This window comes from Myxocyprinus asiaticus, chromosome 39 (assembly GCF_019703515.2).
Source record: "Myxocyprinus asiaticus isolate MX2 ecotype Aquarium Trade chromosome 39, UBuf_Myxa_2, whole genome shotgun sequence".
NCBI lineage: Eukaryota > Metazoa > Chordata > Actinopteri > Cypriniformes > Catostomidae > Myxocyprinus > Myxocyprinus asiaticus.
Window position 1 is genome coordinate 1,198,473 of NC_059382.1, and position 24,119 is coordinate 1,222,591.

Genomic DNA, 24,119 nt, shown 5'->3' on the forward strand with positions numbered 1-24,119 from the left:
GTGTGCAGTGTGTGTGTGCGAGTGCAGTGTGTGTGTGCGAGTGCAGTGTGTGTGTGCGAGTGCAGTGTGTGTGTGCGAGTGCAGTGTGTGTGCGAGTGCAGTGTGTGTGCGAGTGCAGTGTGTGTGCGAGTGCAGTGTGTGCGAGCGCAGTGTGTGTGCGAGCGCAGTGTGTGTGCGAGCGCAGTGTGTGTGTGCGAGCGCGTGTGTGTGTGAGTGCGTGTGTGTGTGTGTGAGTGTAGTGAGTGTGTGTCTGTGAGTGCAGTGTGTGTGTGTGTGTGTGTGCGAGTGCAGTGTGTGTGTGTGTGTGTGCGAGTGCAGTGTGTGTGCGAGTGCAGTGTGTGTGCGAGTGCAGTGTGCGTGTGAGTGCGTGTGTGTGTGTGTGTGCAGTGTGTGAGTGTGTGTATAGTGTGTGAGTATGAGTGTGAGTGCAGTGTGTGTAAGTGCAGTGTGAGTGTAGTGAGTGTGTGTATAGTGTGTGAGTATGAGTGTGAATGCAGTGTGTGTGTGAGTGCAGTGTGAGTGTAGTGAGTGTGTGTATAGTGTGTGAGTATGAGTGTGAGTGCAGTGTGTGTAAGTGCAGTGTGAGTGTAGTGAGTGTGTGTATAGTGTGTGAGTATGAGTGTGAATGCAGTGTGTGTGTGAGTGCAGTGTGAGTGTGTGTGTAGTGCAGTGAGTATATGTGTGTAGTGCAGCGAGTATATGTGTGTAGTGCAGCGAGTATGTGTGTGTAGTGCAGTGAGTATGTGTGTGTAGTGCAGTGAGTATGTGTGTGTAGTGCAGTGAGTATGTGTGTGTAGTGCAGTGAGTATGTGTGTGTAGTGCAGTGAGTATATGTGTGTAGTGCAGTGAGTATGTGTGTGTAGTGCAGTGAGTATGTGTGTGTAGTGCAGTGAGTATATGTGTGTAGTGCAGTGAGTATATGTGTGTAGTGCAGCGAGTATATGTGTGTAGTGCAGCGAGTATATGTGTGTAGTGCAGCGAGTATATGTGTGTAGTGCCGTGAGTATGTGTGTGTAGTGCCGTGAGTATATGTGTGTAGTGCAGTGTGTGTATAGTGTGTGAGTATGAGTGTGAGTGTAGTGAGTGTTTGTGAGTGTGTGTATAGTGTGTGTAGTGAGTGTGTGTGTAAGTGTGTGAGTGTGTGTGTGTATATAGTGTGAGTGTGTGTATAGTGTGTGTGAGTGCAGTGTGTGTGTGTGTATAGTGTGTGAGTGCAGTGTGAGTGTAGTGAGTGTGTGTATAGTGTGTGTGAGTGCAGTGTGTGTATAGTGTGAGTTAGTGCGTGTATAGTGTGTGTGTGTATGTGTATAGTGTGTGTGAGTGTGTGTATAGTGTGTGTGAGTGCAGTGTGAGTGTAGTGAGTGTGTGTATAGTGTGTGTGAGTGCAGTGTGTGTATAGTGTGAGTTAGTGCGTGTATAGTGTGTGTGTGTATGTGTATAGTGTGTGAGTGAAGTGTGTGTGTGTGTGTAGTTTGTGTGTAGTGTGTGTGTAGTGTGTGTGTGTAGTGTGTGTGTGTAGTTTGTGTGTAGTGTGTGTGTAGTATGTGTGTAGTGTGTGTGTGTAGTTTGTGTGTAGTGTGTGTGTAGTGTGTGTGTGTGTAGTGCGTGTATAGTGTGTGTGTGTGTGTAGTTTGTGTGTAGTGTGTGTGTGTAGTTTGTGTGTAGTGTGTGTGTAGTGAGTGTAGTGTGTGTGTGTGTTTTGTCATGGCAGATTCTCCAAAACAGCCATCGAAGCACAGTCGAGATTTCTCAAAGTTCTGATTCCAAAAATAGACTTTATTATAAAAATAACAAAGCTGAGATGGTTCATGAATCATCTGAAGTAAAATTTTAGAACATGCTTTTTATACAGTTTCTGTTCTCTTTGAAAATGACCTCTTTGTCCAAACATTACGTCATGATATCATCCAATAATATCAACCAATAAAGTCTTAATGCCTTGATTATTTACGTCATCACTCCTTCTAACAGGACATCCTGGCTTAACTTACTTCAGTGGTGAAAAAAGCATAACTATTTTATTTTATATACATAAAACATACTGTAATCACTTTACATGGTTACATATTTTATATGAACTAATAATCATTACTTTCTGCATTAATTTGATTAGCATATTAAATGATTTCCCTTATTTCAGTTTATTGGTCACACACAACACATCCCTGTGAAATGGAGAAGTGTGTGTGATGCACAGGTGACTTCCTTTTGATGCCCCAGCACTCCCCATTTCTCTTGACGCATGCTCCTCGGTTCACCTCAGCACTCCCTGTTCCACAAATTGTCTGCATCAAATCATGCATTGTCTGACTCTATTAAAAAACATTCACAGAAAGGGCCTTACAAAGAGACAGAGCCTTTTTCCATTGATTTGCACTTTGATTATTAAACTGAGTATTGATAATTAAATCAATAAATGAATGATTAAATATCTAACATACTGAATAACATTCATAATGCAGTTACTCGTAGTACATTGATTACACATTATCATTTTTAGATCATTGCATATTCCATACATGTTAATGCAATCATCAAAATAGACTATTTAAAATATTTAAAATAAATAACAAAATACACAAACTATACTATAGTGTGAGTGTGAGGGTGTAGTGAGTGTGTGTGTGTGTAGTGTGAGTGTGTAGTGTGAGTGAGTGTGTGTAGTGAGTGTGTAGTGTGTGTGTGTGTGTGTGTGTGTGTGTGTGTGTAATGTGTGTGTAATGTGTGTGTGGAGTGTGAGTGTGACTGTGTGTGTGTGTGGAGTATGAGTGTGTGTGAGTGTGTAGTGTGAGTGTGGGGTGTGAGTGTGTGTGTGTGTGTGTGAGTGGGTGTGTGTGTAGTGTGAGTGGGTGTGTGTGGAGTGTGAGTGTGACTGTGTGTGTGTGTAGTATGAGAGTGTGTGTGTGTGAGTGTGGAGTGTGTGTGAGTGTGTGTGTAGTGTGAGTGTGACTGTGTGTAGTGTGTGTGTGTAGTGAGTGTTAGTGTGAGTGTGTTGTGTGAGTGTGTTGTGTGAGTGTGTGTGTAGTGTGACTGTGTGTAGTGTGTGTGTGAGTGTGTGTGTAGTGTGAGTGTGACTGTGTGTAGTGTGTGTGTGTAGTGAGTGTGAGTGTGTGTGTAGTGTGACTGTGTGTAGTGTGTGTGTGTGTGTAGTGTGAGTGTGACTGTGTGTAGTGTGTGTGTGAGTGTGTAGTGTGACTGTGCGTAGTGTGTGTGTGTGTAGTGAGTGTGACTGTGTGTGTAGTGTGAGTGTGTAGTGTGTGTGTGTGTGTAGTGTGTGTAGTGAGTGTGACTGTGTGTAGTGTGACTGTGTGTGTGTGTGTGTGTGAAATATGTAAATGTTATGTAGCTTCTGAAGGGCAGTACTAAATATGAAAAACTCAACACTGATCTTTTATCTCTTATATGTGTATAAATTCTGAAAGGGATGTGTAAACTTAAGCACTCAGCTGTATCTATATTTGAGTTTTTCGACATCAGCCGCTGACTGTAGATCAGAAAGTTCTAGAGTAGAATTCAACAAATAGTGTTTCACTTTCCAGTAAAAGCCCCGTGAAAAAATAAAAACACAGTTTTATAAGTTGTAAACAGTGGTGTGTTTTTGTCACGTCTTCGCTTTTAACTTCATGAAACATAAAGAGAATATAAAAACAGCAGATGCTCCCAATTAAAATCATTCTCTGGAGTTCAAAAACAATGTGATGTAATGCACAGGGCTTAAAATAATCTTGGAGAAAATGCAAAGCTGCCTCAGATATCTTTTTTGTCATTCTGGATGGCGGTCTCTGGTTTCAGAGCTGACCAATCACAGCTGTTGTAGTCTGTGTTGATGTGACGTGTTGTTGTTACATTTTTGGAGTGTTCATGTGTGTGTTTTCATGCGGTTAAATCGAGTTTTTTCTCTCTCTGTCACAGGTATCTCTGCTGCGATACACAGAATGAAATGAGAGAATGGTTCGCTACATTTCTGAGCATACAGGTTAGTTTGAGAGAGAAAATTATATCAACATGAATAAAGATGGATTTGTAAAAGAAACATTATCGTTGGGATGCGTGTTGAAAGTCTCCTCAAAAGTGTGTGCCGGCGGTGTTTCAGTCCCCCACAATCCACTGCAAACACGCATTCATCTTTCCCTCCATTCTGATAAGACACGCCCTCTTTTCACCAGCCAATCAAATACTGTTTGGTAAAATCAAGTTCTGCTTTACATTTTTTTCCATGTTGAATATCCTGTTTCACTCCAAAATACGTCTCATCATGGAAGTAAAATGGGTTTCGATGCTGTTTCATATTGACTTGCTTATTAAAAATCAGCATGAGTTACATGTTTACATTTGATGTTAATTTCATCACATGAAGTCGTCTTGATTTTCTCTCTCTCTCTCTCTCTTTTAGAACGGAGGTCGCGTCTGGCCAGCAGAGTGGTTGAAGTCCCGCGATGCGTGTCGCTCGGTGCCTCTGGATGCTCGTTTTGGTAACGTGTCATTGATTCCACTGCGTGGCAGTGAGAACGAGATGAGGAACAGTGTCGCCGCTTTCACAGCTGATCCTCTCGCTGTGAGTCCAATCAACAAATCGCTAGAGGTCCTGGCCAATCGCACAGCCAATCAGATCGCAGCAAACACTTAGATACTAGCTGTGATTTGGGACACAATTATCCTATTCTTGCATACTAGGTAGTATAGGTAATATGTGAATCGGGATGCAGCTATAGAACTTGATACAATCTGTAGAATATAACAGAGTTATGCACTGATAGATGTGAACGCAGCTCATATTGTGTGCAGGGGTTTGGTCTTATTACTGCGATCAAGTGACAAAACAAGACCCTGAGGCAAAACGTGGTTGAGCGTCATTAGAGTAGGAGAATATTTATCAAAAACAAATATCTTTTTTCACTCTAAAGGCTGTGTGATTACCCATGAGCCCGTGGTGTTCTGATTTACTGACAAACACTTTGTGTGCAGCCCAGAGTCACGCTCACAGACTCTGAATGAACTTTAAGTCATTTTTATTTGTATAGCGCCTTTCACAACACACATCGTTTCAAAGCAGCTTTACAGAAGATCATGCATTAACAGAAAATGAAACTGTAATATCTATAATGTCTTAGTCATCATTGTGTAGTTTAAATATGATTGTAAATTATGTATAAAAATAAATAATTAAATAATAATTGTATTTATAACCCCAGTGAGCAAGCTGAAGGCGACTGTGGCAGGGAACACAAAACTCCAGAAGATGTTGATTAATGGAGAAAAATAACCTTGGGATATTAATCCCGAGATTGAGACAGGGAAACAAATAGAATAATATTAGCGTAGATACCATTCATTTTTTTGCAGAGTTATTGATAATGATCACTGTTTCTGGTTCTGGCAGACCTAACTAAAGCAGCCTAATTGTGATTTGATGGATAAATTAGGTGTATGCCTGGCTAAATAGATGAGTCTTTAGTCTGGACTTAAACTGAGTGAGCCAATTAGGAAAATGATCTACCTCCTTTGTGGATTTTGATATTCTAGGAACTATTAAGGATCGTAATGAACGTGATGGAATATAGCATGTCATGTGAATATAGAAGGTCACTTAAGTACTGTGGAGCTAGACCATTCAAAGCTTTGTATGTAGTGAACAGAATTTTAAGATGAATATGAAATTTAACAGGTAGCCAATGTAACGATGGTAAAATTGGGCTAATATGATCATATTTCTTGGTTCTCGTCAGCACTCTGGCAGCTGCATTTTGAACCAATTGAAGTTTATTTATTGATCTTGCAGGACATCCTCCCAGTAATGCATTACAATAATCTTGAGGTCATGAATGTATGAATTAGTTTTTCAGCATCAGCAACAGAGAGCATGTGTCGTAATTTAGCAATATTTCTAAGGTGGAAGAATGCTGTTCTGCAAACATTGGAAATTTGATTTTCAAAGGACAGATTGGTATCAAATATAACACCTAAGTTCTTCACTGTTGAAGAGGATGTAAAAAATGGATATACATCCATCGAGTGTCAAACTATATTTTAGCGGCTTATTTTTAGAGGTTTTTGGTCCGATAATTAGTACCTCTGTTTTGTCGGATTTGAGCAGAAGGAAATTTCTGGTCCAATCTTTGATTTCATTGATACACTCTGCTAATTAGGAGAATTGTGAAATCTCATCAGGTTTTGAAGAAATATAAAGTTGGGTATCGTCAGCATAACAGTGGAAACTTATTCCACGATTCCTGATAATATCTCCCAGGGGAAGCATATATAAGGAGAAAATCAGCGGCCCTAAAACTGATCCCTGTGGCACTCCATACTTAACTTTTGTTTGATTTGACAATTCCTCATTTACACAGACAAAGTGGTAGCGGTCTGATAAATAGGACCTAAACCATGCTAATGCAAGTCCACAAATGTCAACATAATTCTCCAGCCTATTCAAGAGAATGTCGTGATCTATGGTGTCGAAGGCAGCACTAAGATCTAAAAGCACTAGAAGAGAAATGCAGCCGCGATCAGATGATAAGAGCAAATCATTAGTAACTCTGATAAGTGCAGTCTCTGTACTGTGATGGGGCCTAAATCCTGACTGAAATTCTTCATATATTCCATTTCTCTGTAGAAATGAACATGCTTGGGAGGACACAATCTAGTATTTTCAACATAAATGGGAGATTTGAAATCGGTCTGTAATTAGCCAATTCTCCAGGATCAAGTTGTGGCTTCTTAATAAGCGGTTTGATAATTGCCATTTTAAAGTTTCTTGGGACATGTCCTAAGGATAGCGAGGAGTTAATAATATACATAAAAGTTTCTGAGATTACTGGGAATACCTCTTTTAAGAGCTTAGTTGGTATTGGATCTAACATACATGTTGTGGCTTTTGATGTTTCGATAAGTTTTGTTAGCTCTTCATGACCTATGAAAATTAGAATTATTGCATAATTCTGATTTTATTTCTGATTATTTCAATTTTATTACAATTGTGCTGCGACGGAATATCTGGCTCAGTCAAGGCTTTATTCCTAACCAATTTAGCCACAGTACTGAATAAATGATTTTTTATGAGTTTGCTAAAATATGCTGACCTGGCAGCTTTTAGTGCCTGTCTGTAGCTACAGACACTATCCTTCCATGCACCGCGAAATACCTCTAATTTTGTATTCTTCCACTTGCGCTCCATTTCCGAGCTGCTCTCTTGAGAGTATGAGTGTGATCATTGCACCTTGGTGCGGGGATTTTTTCTTTCATTTTCTTTAATCGAAGGGGACGACACTATCAAGAGTGCTAGAGAAGATTGTATTTATATTTAATGTTATTACATCAAGTTCTTCTAGACTTTTTGGCTTACTGAGTGTATGAGATAAATTCTGGAAGATTATTAGTGAAGTTATCTTTAGTAGTTGAAAGAATAGTTCTACCTGAATGATAGTGGTGTAGATTGAGTAACATTAGCTGATCGCAGTATACAAGAGACGAGGTAATGATCTGAGATGTCATCGCTCTGCGGAAGAATTTCTATAGTATCAACATCAAATTTATATGACAGAATTAAATCTAGCGTATGATTATGGCGATGAGTTGGTCCTGTCACATTTTGTCTGACTCCAAGAGAGTTGAGAATATCAATAAATGCTAATCCCAATGTGTCATTTTCATTATCTATGTGAATGTTGAAGTCACCAACAATTAAAGCTCTATCTATAGTAACTACTAGATCAGATAGAAAATCAGCAAATTCACCATCGAAATCAGAATACGGCACGGGTGATCTATATACTGTAGCAAGGGCAAAAGATGATCGTTAGTGCCAACATGAGTGACAGTTTTAGAAAATCTACGTTTAGCATTAGCCAGCACTTGTAAATTTATCTGATGTCAGACGCTCTGGCACCGGAAATGCATTTAACAATAGTGGCTGGAGTCTCTATTTCCATGTTCCTTACCATAGAGTCACCTATGACCAAGGCTCTTTCAAAATGACTCTCAGTGGGTGCATCACTGAGTGGGGAGAATCGATTGGAAACCCTAACAGGAATGGGAGAGTGGTGTCGCCTTGCTGAGCGAGTATGCCGCCGAGACATCACCCAGACTCCCTGCTGCAGGGGCTCTACATCCAGAGCCAAAGTGTGCGTGTTGCTCGCTGTACTACCCGCATCCGAAAAAGTATCCTGCACAAATGAATCAAGAGTTATAAGAGCTTATTAATGGGTTTACAGACCACTAAACAATGTGTTTATACTCTCTTAATAACAGACATTTGTGTTATAAGTTCATAGACTGCTAATAGGGGTGTTTATAAGCTCTTAAGAACAGACATCTGTGTTATAAGCTTACAGACGTCTAATAGGGGTGTTTATAAGCTCTTAATAATAGACATTTGTCTTATAAGCTTACAGACTGCTAATAGGAGTATTTATAATCTCTTCATAACAGACATTTGCATTATAAGTGTACAGACGGCTAATAGGGGTGTTTATAAGCTCTTAATAACAGACATTTGAGTAATAAGCTTACAGACTGCTAATAGGGGTGTTTATGAGCTCTTCATAACAGACATTTGTGTTATAAGCTTACAGACTGCTAATAGGGGTGTTTATGAGCTCTGCATAACAGACATTTGAATAATAAGCTTACAGACTGCTAATAGGGTTGTTTATAAGCTCTTAATAATAGACATTTGTCTTATAAGCTTACAGACTGCTAATAGGAGTATTTATAATCTCTTCATAACAGACATTTGCATTATAAGTGTACAGACGGCTAATAGGGGTGTTTATGAGCTCTGCATAACAGACATTTGAATAATAAGCTTACAGACTGCAAATAGGGGTGTTTATGAGCTCTGCATAACATACATTTGTGTTATAAGCTTACAGACTGCTAATAGGTGTGTTTATAAGCTCTGCATAACAGACATTTGTGTTATAAGCACCATGTGGGCTGCACATAAAATGTTGTGGAAAACAAAATGAAGATTCTGTCATCAGTTACTATCCTCATGTTGTTCCAAACCCATTTGACTTTTTCTTCCATGAAACACTAAAGGAGATGTTTAGCAGAATGTTAGCCTCAGTCACCATTCACTTTCATTGCATTTTTTTCTATACAATAAAAGTGAATGCTGCCTCACATTTCCTTTTGTGTTCCATAGAAGAAAGAAAGTCATGCATGAAGGTGAGTAAATGATGACAGAATGTTCATTTCTGGGTGAACTATCCTTTTAAATGTTTATTTTGTGTTTTTGTGATGGGTTAACTGAAATCTGGTCAACCTTTTCCGGCCAGCAACAAACCAACTAGGTGGTTCTTAAGGTGTTTATTGGGACATGGTAGTTTGTTTGAGAGAACATTTAGCTCACTTTTAGTGCCGCTCAGTGGACATTTCACTTCGGAACTGCCATGGCACTTGTAATGATGCACGTAATGTCATTTTGCAAAAGGCCACAGTCACATAATTTTCCTGAGATCTGATTTTGATTAATGAATGGTTGTTGTGTTTTCCTGCAGCTCTTTAGAAATGTTTGACGATGAAGTAAACAGTGTTCAGGTGAGATGATTAACGTCACTCTGGTCACGTTCACACTGCAGTTAAATTCGGTGTTTTCTGACATGTTGAAAACCTTTTAGACTATTAATTGATTTTTGAAATATTTTAAATATTTTTGGGGGATATATTTAATATTAAGAAGACATTCAGTGAGAAGACATTATTTAATATAGGCTAATGTATACTTTGCTTGTTGATGATTCCACCACATGGGTTTATTTTCACTTATTTTTTTATCCCTTGTTTTTCCAGACCAGGGACCTGATGCATAAACATTGTGTAGCACAAAATGGGCATTGAAATGTGCGTAAGCAATTTCCCACGAACATATCATATTATAAAAAATGAACTTGCCGTAAATATGTGCGCACTGTCTGGACACTCTTCACTGTGCGTATGCACTCTTTTACTGACGACTCCTGCTGGACAAATAATGAACTAAACAGACTGATTATAAACTCTGATTTTCATTTAAAAAGTATGTAGTAAAGCACTTGAAACAGAAGTAATTGTTATCAAGCCAATAGTAGGCTATATTATGTTTATGTGACTAATTGAAAAGGCATTGAAATGTAAGCTGTAAAAGGGAAATATTGGTTTGTGATGTGTTGCGTTTGGAGACCTTGCCCACATCATCATACAGAAGGAACATACAGTAAGTAAAAATGATAGTGAAGATTTCTTAGTTTGAGATATTTTCTGTTAAGTACAGCATTTGAATAAAGATTATCTGTAATGCGATGCGCACTTGACTGACTCGGTAAAATGGACAGTAGCTATAAGACAGGCACTGCTGGCCGTATTCAGTTGTCGAACGGACCATTAGAGAGACATGTCTCATCAGAAACAGTATTGTACAGCTGCAAACAGGTACAGCAATGCACATAAAATGCACATCAGATGTGCTGCTTGCGGGGGCCTGGGTATCTCAGCGAGTATTGACGCTGACTACCACACCTGGAGTCGCGAGTTTAAATCCAGGGCGTGCTGAGTGACTCCAGTCAGGTCTCCTAAGCAACCAAATTGGCCCGGTTGCTAGGGAGGGTAGAGTCACATGGTGTAACCTCCTCGTGGTCGTGATTAGTGGTTCTCGCTCTCAATGGGGCGTGTGGTGAGTTGTGTGTGGATCGTGGAGAGTAGCATGAGCCTCCACACGCTGTGAGTCTCCGCGGTGTCATGCACAACGAGTCACGTGATAAGATGCACGGATTGACGGTCTCAGAAGCGGAGGCAACCGAGACTTGTTCTCCACCACCCGGATTGAGGTGAGTAACCGTGCCACCATGAGGACCTAGTAAGCAGTGGGAATCGGGCGTTCCAAATAGGGGAGAAAAGCGGATAAAAAAAAAATAAAAATTAAATAAAAAAAATTCTTTGAAAACAAGTTCATATTGTAACGAGTTCAATGGAAAGGAGGAGGCGAGAACCGGCTTGACAATATAAATAATAGTTTAATAATAAACTTAAACAAAAAGACAACCACAAACACATGCCGGGCAGCATCATGGCCCGGCCCCACCCTCCTCCCTGCCACCCTTTCCGGGGCGCCTCTTCAGACCTGGGAGGGTGACAAGGGGAGGGAAAAACAATAACAACAACAACAAAAAAACGAGAGGGATAGGCCAACACGGAGCGACAGCGGGAGAGAGAAAAAAAAAACCCATACTCGCCGGTTCTCTGACACGCCGTCATCCGGTCCTCGACCACTCCCTCTGGTGGACGATAGCTGCTCCTCCCCGGGCGGACCGGAGCGAGTCCTCCGACCCCTGGCGGATGGAACGCCCCGGCGTGTTTTGGCGGGCAGTAGGGAACTCCTCCGCCCCTGGCAGCGGCTCCACCGCTCCAGGCGGCTGGCAGCGAGCCCCTCCTCCCCTCGTGGACGGCGGCCGTTCCGCCGCGTCCATGCGGTCGGCAGCAACTCCTCCGTCCCCTGGCAGATAGCCACGGCTGCTCCTTTGGGTGGATGGCAGTGGCGAGGACTCCACGACAGCGCATCCCTCCTCCTTCCCGGGTTGCGGCACCAATGTAACGAGTTCAATGCAAAGTAGGAGGTGAGAACCGGCTTGAAAATATAAATAATAGTTTAATAATAAACTTAAACAAAAAGACAACCACAAACACATGCCGGGCAGCTGCCCTTAACTCTCTCTCTGTCGCACTGCCGTCTCCGGTCACCTTTATTCCTCTCAAGGGCTTGATTAGCCTGATCAGGGGCCGGGTGTGCAGCATCATGTCCCGGCCCCACCCTCCTCCCTGCCACGCATATCTTAATAAATAATGTTTCTTCATTGTGCAGCATCTAACCTTTGGGCACGTGACATTTACAGTTTTATCTCTTCTAATACAGTTTCTCTCATGTGTCTGGATGGTTAAATGCATATGGTAATTGTATGAAGATGAGGATATGCATAGTAAAAACAAGCGTTGTACACTCCATATATGGTTGTATTGGGGAGGAAACGGGGTGGGGAATGAATCACATGCAGGTCCCTTTTTTTTTCTTGAGATCTGGTAACACTGCAACTGGTGTATCACCCACCACCCTTAGCACATAGTACTGTCATTTAAAAAAAAGAACATTATTAACCATTTTTTAATTTCGTCCTAACCGGTTACTATTTGGAAAGGAGGCTACGGAACGCCGGAACCGGAACGGAAAAAATAGAGTCTCTTCTCAGAATGAACCGAAATGAAAAACACTTCATTTTTAGTCCTTGATTCATATTGCTTAAATTTTAATTGTCAGCTAAAGCTAACACCAGACGGTTAAATATATGGCATCCATGTAAGATTCCTAACCTTTCCTATGGATATCACTTGTGAGCCAGTGCAAGTTCCGGAGTGACTCCTATATTCCGTTCACCCACAGAATGAGAATTTAGTGGATTCTGTCCCGCATTAAAATGCATTTAAAACTTTGCAGTGTGAACATGATCACTTATTATAACATTAATTACATATTGACTGTATAAACATAAACAACACTAATTGTGTGTGTGTGTGATTTTTTTTGTTTTCACTCTGCAGGAACTGATGGTTTGAGAGGGTTAAAGTCACGTTGGCATCGTTTGATCGGTCAGAGGATGTTCTGGAACTTCAGTCAGAATTCCGAAGTTCTCTAGAACTTTGGATCTACATTCGTTGAGCATTTGGATGTTCATGTAGTTTTACACACACTTTGACCTTCCACAGAGTTGACGGCACCTTATATTTCACTGATTTAATCGCTCACTCTTTCCCGAGATATAATACTCTGCTGTGGTGCATTCTGGGATATCAGACTGTACCTGGACTTGTTTTCACATGGGTCACACGGTGTTGAAGGATGGAATGGATTTATGCTACGTGTTTTGGAGTTTTGTGAATATGTGTTCATAAACTGATCGTGTGCGAGACGACTGACCAATCAGAGCACTTGTCTCGTTCTCTCTCCATGTGTTCACTGGACGGCAGCGTCGCATGTGGAATATTTAATGTCCATTTAACCGAATGAAACACTTGAGTTTGGAGGGGTGTATCCTGAGAGCAACGGACCTGTTTTACAGACTTCTTAAAATGATTGCACAGGGTTTGTTTTTGATAGTTGTGTTTGGTGTCACTCTCACAAACGTCGCTCAAATGAAGAATCACGTCATGTTTGAAATGTAACAGGTCACAGAAATTGTTCATGTTGGGTTGTGCGAGTGGATATAATGCTGCATTCACGCGGTGTCAGAATTAGCATAATGACGAGTTGTAACCATTCACGCTTTCGTTGAACTAAAATTTAGTTGAATTTCGTTGATTGCAAGATGGAAAATTTTTTACAAAAGCTCCTTTAGTTTTTTGAAAGATGATGTCAAACATAAACAACAAAAATGGCGATGGCTTCAGCAGTTAACAGTGGTTATTTTAGTTACTGCTACATATTTCTGTTTGAAAAGTAATTTTATTATAGTCAGTGTTACCTTGTACAATTCCTTTGTTATTCAGTATTTTGGCGTTAATGGAATATTCCGGTTTCACTACAAGTTGAGCTCAATCGACAGCATTTGTGTCATAATGTTGATTACACACAAAAATTAATCTCGACTCGTTCCTCCTTTTTTGAATGTGTGTTCCAGTGAGACACTTACAATGGAAGTCAATGGGGTCAATAATCTGTAAACATTAAAATACTCACTGTTTCAAAAGTATAGACACAAGACATAAACAATATGTGTGTTAACATGATTTTACTGTCATAAAATCACTTACTAACCACATCTGTGGAAAGATATAGAAAATTTTACAACTTCGTTGCCATGGCAACACAATGCCTAAAACTCTTAAACCAAAAAACAACCATAAAAACAATGATTTATACAACTTTACAGCTGAAATAATACAGAAGAATTAATGTAAGTGCTTTTATAAAATTATAATCTTCACATTTCTGACTTTAAACCCTCCAAAAATTGACAAGGAAAAGGAGGAACGAGTCGAAATTAATTTTGTGGTAATTAACATTATGACACAAATGCTGTTGATTGAGCTCAACTTGTATTGAACCCGGAATATTCCTTTAATGTTTTGATGAAATATCAGCATCAAAGTTGCAGATGGACACATTGTTGCCGTTGTAACATTTGCTGTTGAAGCAAATCATTTCTAAATCAGACGATGTGAACATTGAAGTTGTTTTCAGTAATTCCAGTGAGACATGAACGCAGTGTGAGTCTGTGTGTGTGTGTGTGTGTGTGTGTGTGTTTATTTGTGTTATGTTTGTATCAGAAATTGTGTATGTTTGTTCGTGTCTTACGTCAGATGTTCCACAACTTGTTCACTGCATTCAGTCATGTAGATAAAGGTCCAATTGTTTTAATGATAGTGATTTTCAGAAATGTATTCACATAATTAGTTCTAATAATTTAATGTAAATTTTCTACACTGTTGCATTCCAGATAAGACTGTGATGTTTTTATTTAGGAGACACATCAGTGTAAAAATGAATTTCTTTAGTTTACACAAACTGAGCATCATTCATGAAACACAAGCAGAACATATTCATGTCAACTCGTTAATGTAAAACCATTATTACATAAAATGACACGTGAATATTTACTCAAGAATGGTTTCACAAGTAAATGCAACAATTTGCATAACTATAAGTGTGGTTTTTACAAACTAATAATTTGACAGTTTGTGTGAGAATAGTTTTACAAACAAATGTGACAATTCATTTTAGAAATGTTTCATATGAAGCAAAGCAGCAGTGTACATAAAATTATATTACAAGCAATTGTGACAATTTACATAAGAAGGGTTTTATGAAATGTGACTATGAAAATGTTTTATGATCAAATGTAACAATATGTAACAAAGGTTTCATGAAATAATGTGGTCATTTACATAAAAATGCATTTATGAAAGAAAGTGACAAACAAATGCTACAATTCACGTAAGAAGGGTTTAACAAAAGAAAGCAACAATTTACACTGGTGTCCAAAAGTTTGGACTAATGTACAGATTTTGCTCTTATGGAAAGAAATTGGTACTTTTATTCACTAAAGTGGCATTCAACTGATCACAATGTATAGTCAGGACTTTAATAACATGAAAAATTACTATTAAAATGTTCAGAACTTCTTAAACTACTTCAAAGAGTTCTCATCTAAAAATCCTCCATGTGCAGCAATGACAGCTTTGCAGATCCTTGTTATTCTAGCTGTCAGTTTGTCCAGATACTCAGGTGACATTTCACCCCACACTTCCTGTAGCACTTGCCATAGATGTGACTGTCTTGTCGGGCACTTCTCACACACCTTACAGTCTAGCTGATCCCACAAAAGCTCAATGGGGTTAAGATCCAGAACACTCTTTTCCAATGATCTGTTGTCCAATGTCTGTGTGTCTTTGCCCACTCGAACCTTTTCTTTTTCCCATAAGGCCTGCACCCCTGAGTCTTCTCTTTACTGTTGTACATGAAACTGGTGTTGAGCGGGTAGAATTCAATGAAGCTGTCAGCTGAGGACATGTGAGGCGTCTATTTCTCAAACTAGAGACTCTGATGTACTTATCCTCTTGTTTAGTTGTACATCTGGTCTTCCACATCTCTTTCTGTCCTTGTTAGAGCCAGTTGTCCTTTGTCTTTGAAGACTGTAGTGTACACCTTTGTATGAAATCTTTCAAAGCATTGTATAGCCTTCATTCCTCAAAACAATGACTGACTGACGAGTTTCTAGAGAAAGCTGTTTCTTTTTTTGGCCATTTTTGACCTAATATTGACCTTAAGACATGCCAGTCTATTGCATACTGTGGCAACTCAAAAACAGACACAAAGACAACGTTAAGCTTCATTTAATGAACCAAATAGCTTTCAGCTGTGTTTGATATAATGGCAAGTGATTTTCTAGCACCAAATGATCAATTTAGCATGATTACTCAAGGATAAGGTGTTGGAGTGATGGCTACTGTCTAGATTTGATCAAAAATGACTTTTTTCAAATAGTGATGGTGCTGTTTTTGACATCAGTAATGTCCTGACTATACTTTGTGATCAGCTGAATGCCACTTTGGTGAATAAAAGTACCAATTTCTGTCTGAAACAGCAAAATCTGTACATTATTCCAAACTTTTGGCCGTCAGTGTAAATATAATTGTTTAAGAACTAATGCAACAATTTACGTTGAAGGGTCTTTCAAAATAATGCGACAGTTGGCATTAAAATGGTTTTACGAACAAATGCAACAAAGCTTGTTCAGTTTGTATTTCATGAATGAAGAAAAATGTCTTTTTTTTCATCTGATGGGGTTTGATTAAATAAGTGTGTCATTTTCAGTGTTTTGTGCTCAGAGTAGACGTGAAATTAAATTAGGTGACGTAAATGAGTTTGCAGAATTACTTCCCATCAGTTCTCTTAATTAACGAACAGATTTTACTCTGGTGAAGTCAGAGATGAATTTATGAAGGGTCACTGTGTGTATTTGTGTGTGTTATGAAATCTGCTGTACAGACACACACAGAGATCTCGATTCAGATGGTAATTAGGGTCATATACGGTCCAAATGAAGATGTATATTACATTTGAATAGAGAATAAAGAATAACCTGTTTGAGTTTGTCAGGTTAATTCATGATGAGGACAATGTGAGATTCTAACTTGATTTGAAAGTCTTTGTACATGTTGTATTTTGCCTTTGATTGCTCGTTAAAGTTGATAGTAAATTTGGTCATTCTATAACATGTTTTGAAGTGTTTGTGTAATTACTGTTATTGCCAAAGAGATCAGTGATTGCAGACGGATCTTTAGGTGTTTGGCTCGATCAAGTAAAGCAAGATTTTACATCCGTCTGAGGAAATGTAAATGCATCGGTATTTCTTTTTGAAATTTTTTGCACCTTATCTCTTTCTCTCTGTGTGTGTATATGTGGAGTGAATCTTCAGTTCAGTCTGATCTCTGTGAAAAGACCCTCTCCTCTGAACGAGCTCTGCATCGGCACCTATTGAAGATTCATTGAGATTCAATGGAAGGTCTTTAATTCTGATTCTCCTGCGGTCCCTCATCTCCGCTCCATCCAAACATCTATTCCTGCTCTCAGCGTGTCTATCAGTTTCACAGCAGGATTGTCTCTTATTTTCTGTATTTTCTATCAGTATTTTCAATTTGTTTATCTATAGACTTGTTGCAGGTTGAACTTCCATCGCTGGGCATCTTTTTGGGTGCCGTTGCCAGGCAACAGAGAGATACTTGCATGCCAACTGCTCCGTCCACCACAGAGTCTGTCAGACACGTCTGCTTACGTCCTAATATTCCTCTGTATTTTTGCATATAGGCACGTTGGGAAAGTTGACAACGTTCTATACTCCGTCTAAAACAACATTTAGCTTATTACACAGTTATTACACATGCAACTTTTATGAGCTCACAGTAAAGTACTGTTTCGGAGGCCTGGGTATCTCGGTGAGTATTGACGCTGACTATCACACCTGGAGTTGCGAATCCAGGGCGTGCTGAGTGACTCCAGTCAGGTCTCCTAAGCAACCAAATTGGCCTGGTTGCTAGGGAGGGTAGAGTCACATGGGGTAACCTCCTCGTGGTCGCTATAATGTGGTTCTCGCTCTCGGTGGGGTGTGTGGTGAGTTGTGCGTGGATGCCGCGGAGAATAGCGTGAAGCCTCCACACGCACTACTATCCGTGGTAACGCGCTCAACAAGCCACGTGATAAGATGTGCGGATTGACGGTCTCAGACGTGGAGGCAACTGAGATTCGTCCTCCACCACCTGGATTGAGGCGAGTCACTACGCCACCACGAGGACCTAGAGCGCATTGGGAATTGGGCATTCCAGATTGGGGAGAAAAAAAAAAAAGAAAATACTCAGTTGTTTCAAAAGTATAGACACAAGACATAAACAATATGTGTGTTTACCCTTAAATGCATGTAATGTTCCCAAACATATTCTTACATATTCACGTATATCTATCAAAATTGGATGTACAAAATGCCCAGATAGTGTTATAGAAGATAATTAGAAAATAATAAAATAAAATGTATTTTGGTGTTTTGTCACTGAAAATCAACGTGATATAGTATTTATTTGTATGACTATATTAGTAATTGCTCTTGTGATAAAGAAATAGATATCCTGTGATGGTAAACTTAGAACTTAAATAGATATGAAATAATCATAAGTATATTTACAGAAGTGAAAAAAAAAAAAAAACCCAGACGCTCTTACATACCTCGGGTCTCTAATGAGCCTATATACTTTGGTGCTTAAACTTTTATTATTATCATTATTATATTTATTGTTTTTGTTTATTAAAGGACCTAAAAAATATGCTTTCCACTATGTATTTATACAAATTTTAACTTTATCTTATTGTTCATTAAAAAAGTCCTTGGCCTTGTTCTGCATCGATGTGTTGCCGGGCAGCGTCACATGTAAAGATGCTCTCTGATGCATGTTTTTCATGTTTTGATTATTTCATCTCCGCTTTTTATGTCCTAACACGTGATTGCATGTTTAGTTTTGTGACCTGTCATGTTCTATATGTAACATTCAGCAGGTTTTGGCATTCTCTCTCTCTCAAACACACACATACACACACACACACACACACACACACACGGGCATGTAGAGGAAAGCCGCAGGAGTTTCCAGCAGGTTCTGAATCACTGTAGCTAAAAGTGTTTCACCAGCACGTGCATCTCCTGTACTCTCAAACCTGAACTGACACATCAGGGTCACACAGACGTGTGTGTGTGTGTGTGTGTGTGTGTGTGTAGCTGCTGATGGGAATCGCTCAGTATTTTGAGATATTGTGGTTTTGTTCCACTTTAGCGCAGAAAATATCTCCATATCTCTCACAGAGTATTAAAGAAATAAATAAACCTGCCATTAACCTGTCAACAACATGTTCAGGTCATATTTCACCCCAAAATCAAAAGAAAGAAATTAAATATACAATTCATCTTTTAAAATAAATGTAATGTTTGTTGTACTGAATTTTAGTTCTTGCTGATTTGAATAAAAAAAGCATTGTTTCCAGACTGATTTTCATTACTGTATTTAACAAGGGAAAGACATTTTTTCACATTACAGTAATGAGAATTTGAGAAAACATTTCTTTAAAGGAATATTCCGGGTTCAATACAAGTTGAGCTCAATCGATAGCACTGGTGGCATAATATTGATAAACATCTTCCTTTTAATTAAAAGCACAAATCTGTGTTCCAGTGAGACACTTACAATGGAAGTCAATGGGGTCCATTTTTTGAGCGTTTAAAGTCAGAAATGTGAATCTTATAATTTTATAAAAGCACTTACATTAATTCTTTTGTTAAAACTCGTGTATTATTTCAGCTGTAAAGTTGTTTAAATTGTTTTAGGGTTTACGGCGTCACGTCGTCATGGCAACGAAGTTGTAAAATTGTCTATAACTTTCCACAGATGTGGTTAGTAAGTGATTTTATGACAGTAAAATCATGTTAACACACATATTGTTTATGTCTTGTGTCTATACTTTTGAAACAGTGAGTATTTTAATGTTTACAGATTATTGACCCCATTGACTTCCATTGTAAGTGTCTCACTGGAACACACATTTAAAGAAAAGGAGGAACAAGTCGAAATTAATTTTTGTGTGTATCAACATTATGACACACATGCTGTTGATTGAGCTTCACTTGTGTTGAACCTGGAATATTCCTTTAATTGTCATGGAAATTCTCCCCTTTTCTCCCCAATTTGGAATGCCCAATTCCCAATGCGCTCTAAGTCCTCGTGGTGGCGTAGTTACTCACCTCAGTCCGGGTGACGGAGGACAAATCTCAGTTGCCTCCGCTTCTGAGACCATCAATCCACGCATCTTATCACGTGGCTTGTTGAGCGCGTTACCGTGGAGACGTAGTGTGTGTGGAGGCTTCACGCTTTTCTCCACGGCATCCACAACTCACCACGCGACCCACCGAGAGCGAGAACCACATTATAGTGACCACGAGCAACCTCCCTAGCAACCAGGACAATTGGTTGCTTAGGAGACCTAGCTGGAGTCACATGCAAGCAAATTCTTCCCATTTTTTTATTTCCTTTATGCCAAGTGTAATTCAGTTTTTTCCCCTCTTGATTTTGGGGTAAAATATGACCTGGACATTTCTATAATTATTATATGTGCACGAGTCATCATCATTACTGTCTCACACTTCAGAGTGCTGCGGCTCATTTTGAATTGTGTGTTTAGCTGTTTCTTCGGGTTAGTTTTGCTAGTTTGGAGGCACCGCAGGGAACTACATAGTTTCTTCCCTTTTTAATTGATTTTTTAAATTATTATTATTGGTTGTTTGGTTATAGGAATCCTAAAGACTCCCGAGTCTTATCGGGAAAGGTGTCTTAGCAGCACTGTTGTGGATGTGTACATATGCACGTACAGTATACTGTATGTTTGCGTGAGAACAGTTTGCGTCCTAATGCATCATTAAGAGGTCATGACCCCACACAGACCTTATTCAGAGCACCGCCATCTTTGATTTTTAATGGGAATGACAACGAGGCTTTGAGGGATCGATGGGCTGTACTGCAGTTTAAAGTGTTTTTGGATCGTTCTGCAGATAATATATCTGTCCAAGAACATTCAGTATACACAGAACTCCAGACAACATGAGTCGTGGAAAGTCAGGTGTGATCTAGGAGCTTCATACAGCTTTATACCATTCGTGCCATTGAAGAGACTGTAAATCAATCCCTCACAGCCTCGTTGTCATTCCCATTAAAAATCACAGATGGCGCTAGTGTGAGTAAGGTCTATTGGCAACCTTTTAAACTCTCTAGTGATTACAATTGAAAGTTTGACTTTCTGCCGGTGCATGACATTTCTTCATTTAAACGACACATCACAGATCAGCCTTCATTCTCTCTTTCGGTAGATCAGTGTGTAAGATGGCGCTGGATCGATTGTGACCTCGTCAAAACAGCCGTTAATTGTGATTTGCTGTCCTCTTCCATAAGTGCTCGTGAAGCGCCTCTAATTGGGCCCATCTCACTCATTATCACTGTTAGAGGTGGAACAGTTTTTCCAAGCAATGCAGAGCTGTTGTGTCCAGTTGAATTTTCTTCCCCCCTCTTTTCATGGACCGGCTCAATCCGTCCTCATTAGCGCGTCGCCGCCTGACCTTGTGATATCACTATAGCAACAGGTTTCATGGTTTCTACTGTTCCCTTAGTTCTGTGTTTATAATGGTGTCTTTTTATATAAATATGTTTTCCTCCATCGTTAGTGGCGTTTCAGCAGAGCTGCAGGAGAGGAAGAAAAACTTGAGATTTTTTTAGGCACTTGAAGGAGACCATACACTGATAGAAGCACAGAAAGATGGAAAGAGAGAGAGAGATTAGTTTATCATTCATCTCTAAAGGCATTGCACACCAGAGGCCACACGATAATGCAAAACCAATCACGGACAAATGGCCATTTCACGTAGAAAGCAGCACGAATGTTCACCGTTAGCACGTTCATGCCTTTACAGTAGGTGGCGCTAATCAACAAGCAGTGTTACCACTGTACAGTAGGTGGCGCTAATCAACAAGCAGTGTTACCACTGTACAGTAGGTGGCACAAAGCACCTTCCAGCTGGTCTGCTCCTTCTCCTTTCACGGATGAGAAGAACTACCTGACAAGTTCAGTAGTGAACAACCATGAAATCACTAGTATAAGAGACAATCGAGCTCTCATGCGAAACGTCAGAAAATGCATTCTCTACAAGCTAGTTTGTTGTTGATTTGCTCAATGCGAGACACTTCACAAATTGTAATCACTTCATAATCGCACACATAAACACTGATGAACGAAATGTTATCAGTTGGAACTATTTAGTTTACAAAAAGTACTACAAAGTCAAAGATGCCTCAAAATGCAAAAATGCAGCAATATAGAATACATTATGAAGACAATCCACATAAGATGAGAACATCTTTTTAACGGGATGCAAGGCAGAGATGCAGTAATATAACTGTCATGTTAAGAGAACCCATATGAGAAAGATGTTTCGGTTTTTAAGACATTTTATGCAAATGAAACGCACGTCCTCACTGCTCGCTCAGAATTTCTTCCTCAAGTTCCTTCAGCGTTTAATGTCGGTGGTCAAAACAGCTTTCTGTGCTTTAGCGCCACCTGTTGCGCTGGTTCTGGTAACTGCAGCAGCTCCTGACAGGAGATCCGTATTTTAAGTGTGAAGGGCTCCATAGGAATCTATTGCTTCAATCTTCATCGCAAAGAGAAATTGTGGCAAAAATTGCGCTGGACTGCCTCACGCTGAGTTTAGATATATCCTCAAGGGTGCTTTCACACTAGAAGTTTTGGTGCGCACTCGAGTTCGAATGACGTCAAAGTTCGATTAGTTTGGGTGGTGTCAGAGCTGTTTTCCGAACTCAGGTGCACCCCTTGAACCGCACCCGAGTCCGCTTGAGAAGGTGGTCTGAGGTGCAGTTCATGTGAACTCCGGTGCGATTCGCTGCTAATATGAACACAATCGTACCAAATCGCAGAAGTGAACCACTACTGATGACGTATAATTTGTGTCTTTGCAGGCTCCCGATTGCATTATTACGGTATAATGCATTTCTCATACCTGCTTGTGTCCAATTAAATCACCTTCAGAGAGCAGCTCACATTTTTCACTGCTCTTGCAATGCATCCGTGGGCTTGCAGCAGACAAATGCTAATATTCTTCTCTGCACATTCAGTGCATCCGTGGCAGACAAATATAATTGTCATTTTGTGCATGTAAAGTTTTGGTGGTAAATCCAAAGAGATGAATACTTTCATAACACAGCGAAGTGATATCTTCCTGAGTTGTTGCCTAGTTACAGTGGTAAACAGCTGCCGCTTTTACTCATGTTGATGATGTAATCGGACCGTGGTTCGGACCCAGGGGGGGCAGGGGGAGGAAATGAACTCGGGTTCGGACCAAGCAATCGAACCAAGTGTGAAAGCACCCCAAGTGAAATCAGACCTGCAGTGAGGTGAGATTAGTGAGTCTCGCTGGCGCAGGTGTGTGTTTGTGTCACAATCACAGCCACAGAACTGTGAGTGTTCAGACAGTTCTGTCAGGCCTGTCAGAGTAGATTACAAACCACTCATTTCATCAGATTATTATAGTTCATCAGAACAGACAACTGCTGAGCATTATGGTCTTTTTTTGTTTTGTTTTCTTAATCTTAATTTCACAATTTTTTTACATTTGTTTTGCACGCACACACACACACACACACACACACACACACACACTACACACACCACACACAAACAAACACAAACACACACTATTCCACTCAAAACTGAACTCTGCTGTGAGTGATTGTACGTGCTTTTCCATGTTTATTGTTTTCACAAACATGTTATTATTTTTGTGTGCAATAATGTGTATGTGTAGGTGTACTAATGTATGCTGAGTGTGTACTCATTTTTATGCCTGAAGTATCAACACAGCAGAACAATTAAGTTTTAAAAATCATTTTCAAAAAACAGAAAACAATGTGAACACAGACGAACAACAAACATACACAGCAGGGACCTTGTGTGTGTGTGTGTGTGTGTGTGTGTATATATATATATATATATACACACACACACTATCGTTCAAAAGTTTTGAAACACTTATTCTTTATTATAATTTTGTTTCTTCACATTTTAAAATAATAGTAAAGTCATTAAAACTATGGAATAACATAAATGGAACTATGGGAATTATGTTGTGACTAAACAAAATCCCAAATAAATCAAAACTGTGTTATATTTGAGCATCTTCAGAGTAGTCACCCTTTGTCTAGAATTTGCAGAAATGTACTCTTGACATTTTCTCAACCAACTTCTTGAGGTATCACCCTGAGATGCTTTTTAAACAGTATTGAAGGAGTTCCCATCTATGTTGGGCACTTATTGGCTGCTTTTCTTTATTATTTGATCCAAGTCATCAATTTCAAAAACTTTTTTTTTTTTTAATAAAATGTTAGTTTTATAATGAAATAAATTAATATGGTGGCACAATTATATTTTTGTCTACAAAACTAATTTCAAACATTTAATCATACGCCTTCAGATCAAAAGATTTTTAAGATCATGAGAA

At 39.5% G+C, this 24,119-nt stretch overlaps 1 protein-coding gene across 7 annotated transcripts in view; it reads left to right on the forward strand.

Moving 5' to 3' along the window:
- Window positions 1-16,742, forward strand: part of LOC127430053 (arf-GAP with Rho-GAP domain, ANK repeat and PH domain-containing protein 1) — a 110,664-nt gene extending 93,922 nt beyond the window's left edge. For 5 of the 7 annotated variants that reach the window (XM_051679487.1, XM_051679485.1, XM_051679489.1 and 2 more), the window contains 4 exons: window positions 3,913-3,976; window positions 4,394-4,555; window positions 9,501-9,540; window positions 12,568-16,742. In XM_051679487.1, the coding sequence (XP_051535447.1) occupies window positions 3,913-3,976; window positions 4,394-4,555; window positions 9,501-9,518 (244 nt within the window). In that variant the 3' untranslated portion in view covers window positions 9,519-9,540; window positions 12,568-16,742. Of the gene's footprint in view, window positions 1-3,912; window positions 3,977-4,393; window positions 4,556-9,500; window positions 9,541-9,792; window positions 9,844-12,567 lie in introns of all 7 variants that reach the window. The other 2 variants (XR_007895403.1, XM_051679488.1) reach the window with 2 other exon arrangements.
- The last annotated feature ends 7,377 nt before the right edge of the window (window positions 16,743-24,119 follow it).